Here is a 6,977-nt window from a genome sequence, read left to right on the forward strand (position 1 = left end):
TTTGCAAAGTTGCTAAAATGAGACACAATTTCAGTCCATGACATTTGTGCTAGTTTTAAACTTCACACACAGTGAAATATTTGTTGGCAGTTGCCATTGAGTTGGCTCCGACTCAGGGCACCCATCTGTGTACAGAATGAAACGTTGCTTGACCTGAAGCATTTTCCTGATGGCTGGTATGCTTGTGTGCACTGTTGTGGGCCTTGGGCCAGTCCATCTCATGGAGGGTGTCCCTTGCTTTCACTGGCCCTCTGCTTTACCCAACACGATATCCTTCCTAGTGACTGGTTTTCCTGATGATGTGTCCCAAGCGAGCGAATCGAAATCTCACCATCCTTGCTTCCAAGAAGCATCCAGCTTGCATTTCTTCTGACACGGATTTGTTACTGCTGATGTCTAGAATTCTAGGTCAAACTTTGGAGCCATCCGGATTGTAGCAATTGGTGCCACATTTCCTCTTTTGTTAATGAATTTAAGAACAAAATATAAAGTGTTTCCCTTGTATTTTATCATAATAAAGTATTAATGGTTTGATGTGCACTGAACTTAGAAGAAGATATCAGGGAAGTGACAGTGGCTGTGAGCAACAATATTATTTGATGCTGCAAACATCCTTCTCATAGCATATGAAATCTCCAGCTCTTACACAGATTTGTAGCTCAGTGTTGTCTGGCAAAAGAACCAGTAGAGGAACTAGAGATCAATTTTTACCCATGTAATAATTACCCCAACTGGATGACTGGAACTCGTCCTTGTTGAAGTTATCATGTCTTGAGTTCTGATGACTTTTCCAGTCTTCATCAACATAAGAAATAATGGGCTATGCTTAATGAACTAACCCTCTTTTTGGATAATGGGTAGAGACATTTCTTTTTTTTTCTCCTTCCCAAAACACCAAACTCACTGCCATCACATCGATTCCGATGCACAGAGACCCTCATTGGGTTTCTAAGGATGTAAATCTTTATAGAAACAAAGACTCTTCTTTCTTCCACAGAGCGGCTGGTGGATTTGAACCACAGCCCTTTTGGTTAGTACGCAAATGCCTTAACCACTGCACCACCAGAGCTCCTTCTTTTTCCTCCTTAGGGACTTTGATAATGATATGCCCCCCGCCCTTAACAAGCCTGTAGTGTTGTGGGAAAATCTCTGTTAATAGCCCTAACTTGAAGCAACACTCGCTCCTTCCAAGGCACCCGGGGGTAATCAGGTGGCAGAAAGTCAAACTTAGTCATCAGTAAGGAGCAGCAGGTATACCAGGTGTTACCCAGGTGTTAGCAGGTGGCAGAAAGCCATATTCAGTCATCAGTGAGGAACAGTAGGCAGCATGACAGTAGGTGTTACCAGGTCCCACCAGGCAGCAGTGAGTCACAGTCTGTCTTCAGGGTGCAACACTAGACAGACAGCCTACAGGTCAGGATGCCTATACCTTCCCCCTGAGTTGTGTCTACCAGCACGACCACAGTTTTTTATGTCACTAACTGCTTTGGCCTTGAGTCATCAGCAGTAAGTGCCCTCCTGTTCATCTACGCCCAATATCAGGAAACCACGACAGGCCTCGGTTGGAACCACAGTAAGAAAATGGTCTTTGTGTCAGGGTAGACTGAACTGTTGTAGCAAACAGACCCCAAAATGTATGAGAGTTTAAAACCATGCAAGCTGACTCTTTGCTCCTGGAATGGTTCTAGGCAGGCATCGCTGCTGTTCTCCTGCATGTGGTCACCCAGCACCTGGTTTCTTTCTGCACATGGCTCGGCCATCCATGAGGGTGTGGTAGCACTCACATCCAGCTAGTGAAGGAGAACGTGGGTGTGAGAGTGCCAGCTTGATCCTCAAAAGCCTAGACCCACAGTGGCACCAGACTCTTCTGGCCCTGTCCCACTGTGAGAACTGGTCACATGGCCTCTCCTAGATAAAGGACAGCTAGGAGATGTTATCTCACTGGGAGAGAAGGCCCAGGTGAGAACGGATTTGGAGAACTGTTTTGGCCGCCATTTTCTGCAAAAGGAGGCTAAGGTAAAGGTTAGGGTTAGGGTATCTGTTTTGGCCACCACCTGACATAAGGAAAAAAGAAAGTTAGTAGTAGAGTTGGGTGTTGGAGGGTTGGATCTGGGTCTGGGTCTGGTGTGGCAGTCTGGTCCAGCCTCTTCCACAAATGAATGGAGCCACAGAGTGAAGCTTAGGCTTAGGATGCCTGTCTCAGCCACCGTCCTACATAAGCAAAAGTAGCATTAGGCTTTGGGTTGGATTTGGGCTTCGGGTTGGGTGTGGGCCTGTGCTGGGGCTGGTGTGGGTATCTTGGCCTCTTGTATAAGAACAGAAGAAGACCAGAGCACAGGGAATGTAATTCCCCTTTCTTTCCCTGAGTGGGCAGTTTCTAGAAGCTACAGTAGTGCCTTACTTCAGGGACAAGAAGAAGCCTTTATCCTCTGACTGTAGCTGTTGTCCTGGTAATGGCTGTGCTGTCTCCAATCATTTTTTACAGAGGAAAAATATGCATGGGAGAAATGATTTTTCATGTTACTCATGCTTTTTCCATAAGGGATCCTTCTATTATTCAAGGATTACCTGCTTTCACTTGATTGATTAGAAGTTTAAACAAAAGGCCATCAGCAAGATGCTGTTCAGGACATGACTGTTTCACTGGTAACAACAACAACAATATATGGGTATGTTGATTTTCAAAGAAAATTCATAATTTTTTTACTACATGATCCATTGACAATAGCATGTAGATAAAAGATTCGGTGTGCACATTAAGTCTAAAGTCTGTGTAATATTAAAATATGTTCAATTAAGAGGCTCAGAACACTTTGTGATAGAGTATCAATAAATGCATCACCATTGTGACCATGGAAAGAGTCCCACAGGGCTACTGCTAAGCTGTTCTGATGAGTGTTTAGAGCATGTGGGGAAACCAAAGAAAGACTTGTTGTTGTTTTGTGCCATGGAGTCAGACCCGACCCATAGCGACCCCTCCTTGGGTTTCTGAAGTGGTATCACTATGGAAGTAGATTGCCCAACCTTCTTAGCAAAGAAATTATATATATACTTCTGTTTGCAAACAAGCCATTCTAATATACAGGCAGTCCCCGGTTAGGAACACAAGACTGAGGACAACTGCTGCTTACCCTTTGTGTCATGTTAATTTGCCCTCACTTAGAAGCCATTGAACCAACTGGGACCAACCCTGCCTCACAACACATTTCTCATCACAATCACCTTCACTTGCTGCACGTGCAGCTTTTAAATCATTGAAAAGGCTCTGAGACTTTCTTGCACTAAAGTAAGGCTAAATAAGAACTGTATGCATGTGTTTCAACTTACCTACAGATTCCACTTAAAGATACACTTAGGAATGGATCTTGTTCATAACTAGGGACTGCTTGTTTATGCATTGTATGCTGACAAGTTGTTCTAATATATACGCATTGTGAGCCAACAAGTTGTTCTTACACACACATGCACACACATGCACACACATACATAAAATTTCAAGAATAAAACCAAATCAATCACTGGGCTGCTTAGCAGTCATTCTTCATTGAAAGTAGAAGGAATAATAGATTCCCCCCTTTTCTTTCTCTTTGTCTCATACACACACAAAGAGCTCTGGTGGGGCTGTGGTTAAGGCATTGGGCTGCCAACCAAAAGGTCTGCAGTTCAGACCCACTAGCCACTCCACAGGAGAAAGTCTGCTTCTGTAAAGACTTACAGCCTTGGAAACCCTATGGGAGTCGCTATGAGTCAGAGTCAATTCAAGTGGGGTGGTCACACACATACATACATGTGCACCCCAAATTTATATTATTTCTAAATACTAAAAGTTATTTTTAAAAAATGTGAGTAAAAGACTAATCCAAAAAAATCAAACTCACTGCCATCCAGTTGATTCTGACTCATAGTGACCCTTAATGGGTTTCTGAGGTGGTAAATCTTTACGGAAGTAGTTGCCCCATCTTCCTTTTGCAGAGTGGCTGGTGGGTTTGAACCATGTGAGTAAAAGACTATTCACCGACTATGCTGTTTTGAATTACATGCTGGTTAACTGTTTTCAGAAGTCCATCCTTAATCTCTGTCCTAGTTCTCTAGTGCTGCTTAACAGAAATACCCCGACAGGGGGCTTTAGCAGACATTCTTTTCTCATAGTTTAGGAGGCTTGAAGTTCTAATTGAGGTGGTCGGCTCTAGGGGAAGGCTCTCTCCCCCTGTCATGGGGAAGGTCCTTGTTCCTTTTCAACTTCTGTTCCTTGGCAGTTTTGGTGATCATCATGGGGCATGGCATCTGTCTTCCCCCATCTCCACTTGCTCACTCTGCTCCTTTCATATCTCTAGAGATTGACTCAAAGCACACCCCACATTAATACTGTCTCATTAACACAACAAAGAAAACCCCCTTCCGAGTGGGATTATAACCACAGTTAACCACTGGGGTTAGGATTTGCAACACACATTTTTGGGGACAGAATTCAGTCCATAACATGTTCATAACAAGCGAGAGGTCTGGAAAGCAGCGTAGCTGCCCCAGTTCCTTCTCTCTCTCCAAAATGGACTTGATGTGTTTTCTGAATATTTGAGATCAATCATTTGACCACGTTGAACTGAGATAGACTGGAGTCCTCTGTGACCATGTGTGCAGATAGATGCGTGTCTGTCTGACCAGCAGGGAGCTGTAGCCACAAACCATCCTCCTTCAGGAGATGAGCCTAGACTTTACTTTTCTGGGGAAAAGAGAATGGCTCCATTTACTCTGAGAAGCACTCCAGTGGGATCCTGATGGTGTAAGGACTCTACGCTTCTTCTGCCACGTCTTGGAGGTCAGATTCTGGGTCTTTAACAGGAGATTGTCTGTGTTCTTTGCTCCTTCAGCCTCTGTTCCCCAAGAAGAACTACGAATGCTTGACCAGCTGTGAGTTCCTCAAGTACATCCTGTGGGTGAAGCAGGGCGACTGCCCAGCCCCCGAGCGGGCCAGCGGGTTTGCAGCTGCCTGTGTGGAGAGCTGCGAAGTGGACACTGAGTGCTCTGGGGTGAAGAAATGCTGCTCCAATGGGTGTGGGCACACCTGCCAAGTGCCCAAAACTCTGTACAAAGGTAAAGTGCCACTGGGGGCTGGAGGGGACTTGGTCTTACCCAGGGTCCTGTGGGCATGGGGAAGGGTGCCCTTCATGACACACAAATCCCAAAGACATACACAACATTAACAAGATGTGTTTGGGGCTGTATACAATCACCTTACAGTATCACTGTACCATAGCTCAAATGGACATGGGGAAAACTGGATTCTTTACATGAATTCATTTTTTAATTGGACATGTATTAAGGACAGCAACAATTCAGGAACTTGGTGTATCTGTCTCCAGTAAGAGTGAGTTAGTTCAAAAGACAGACATATGAGGTAAACATTTACATCACGTAGATACACTCCTTGGAGAGATCGATCATGGGAGAATAGAAGGGCTCTGTATGCACAGGGAGACAGCTGGGGGGCAGGAGTGCATGGAGGAAAGGACACAGGGAAGAGGTAACTATGGGGAGGAATTGGGAAGAGAGCTGTTGCATTGTGGGAAATTGCAGTCAATGTCATGAGACAAAGTATGTGTGAGCTGCTGTATGGAAAGTGAATTTTCTCTGTAAACTTTCACCCAAGTCACGATAAAAAAGAAAGAAAAAAATAAAGAGTAATTTAGTTAAGCTCAACAGAGTACATTGGAATAAATGGGCTTCAGATTCCTGGAAAACAGTTGGGGAGCAGGCAGGAGACACACTTAAAATTACTTGATAAACCTAGCAGTGTTGTATTTTTCTTCTGGTTTAATCTAAGAACATAAATGTCACTATGTAGACTTGTGATATTGGGAATAGCATCTTGAGTTCAGTCCCTGGGTGGTGCACTTAAGCACTCACCTACTAAACAAAAGGTTGGGGGCTCAAACTCACTCAGAGGCACCTTGGAAGACAGTCCTGGTGATTTGCTTCCAAAGAATCACAGCCTTGGAAACTGTGGAGCAGTTCTCTTCTGACACACATGGGGGTGCCGTAAGTCAGAGTCAACTGGAGGGCCATCACCAACAGCCACATCTTGAGCTCGCAGGAAGGGAACGAGCCTTTCTCCAAAGATGGGCATGCCGCTGAACGAACAGTTTGGCAATGCAATAGTTTACAGTCAAAAGCAGTTTCTAGAGCATTATCCATAAATCTGATTAACCTGTTTTACAAAAAAACAATTATGTTGTATTATGTGTAGCTTTAGATGCTATCAAATTATACTGTGATACACAACATTTTATTGCTTTTTTTTTGCTCTAATTTTGACTATATAACAATCAATCTAGGTTGATTAGCAGTCATTCTTCATGAAAAGTAGAGGTTGTAGATCTCTCTCTCTTTCTCTCTCTCTCTCTCTCTCTCTCTCACACACACACACACACAGGCCTTAAATGTGTATTATGTCTAAATGTTGATGTATTGATTTTATTTTAATATCTGTAAAAGAAAACTCACCAGCGGTCCGGTTTTGAATTAGTGCTGGCCAACTATTTTCAGAAGTTCCTTTTTACCTTCATCTCAAGTCAGATCTCTTGAAAGCAGCATAAAAACCAAAGAAATGAAACCTGTTTTCGTTGAGTCGATTCTGACTCACAGTGCCCCTAGAGGGCAGAGTGGAACTGCCCCCACAGTTTCCAAGGCTGTAATCTTTATGGAAGCAGACGACCACATCTTTCTCCTGAAGAGTGAGTGGTGAGTTTGAACCACTGACATTTTGTTACTAGCCAACCATTTAACCACTGTGCCACCAGGGCTCCTTGAAAGCAGTGGACCTACCCCATCTTTCTGTAGCCCCCCCTTGGAAACACTATCATCTGAAGTCTATGCAAGTCATCTAGTTTCTTTTTGCTAACCAGAAGATGGTAGTTCAAACCCACCAGCCACTCCTTGGAAGGAAGGTTGGGCAATCTACTTCTGTAGTGATACCGCCT

At 44.0% G+C, this 6,977-nt stretch overlaps 1 protein-coding gene across 1 annotated transcript in view; it reads left to right on the forward strand.

Annotated features, from left to right (window-relative positions):
* Positions 1 to 6,977, forward strand: part of ANOS1 (anosmin 1) — a gene marked incomplete at its 5' end in the record, with an annotated part of 224,888 nt that overhangs the window by 131,269 nt on the left and 86,642 nt on the right. Inside the window, one exon of the mRNA XM_007956168.1 lies at positions 4,869 to 5,091. Within this exon, the coding sequence (XP_007954359.1) occupies positions 4,869 to 5,091 (223 nt within the window). The remainder of the gene's footprint in view (positions 1 to 4,868; positions 5,092 to 6,977) is intronic.

This window comes from Orycteropus afer, unplaced genomic scaffold, assembly GCF_000298275.1.
Source record: "Orycteropus afer afer isolate SDZICR_OR568_19922 unplaced genomic scaffold, OryAfe1.0 scaffold00577, whole genome shotgun sequence".
NCBI lineage: Eukaryota > Metazoa > Chordata > Mammalia > Tubulidentata > Orycteropodidae > Orycteropus > Orycteropus afer.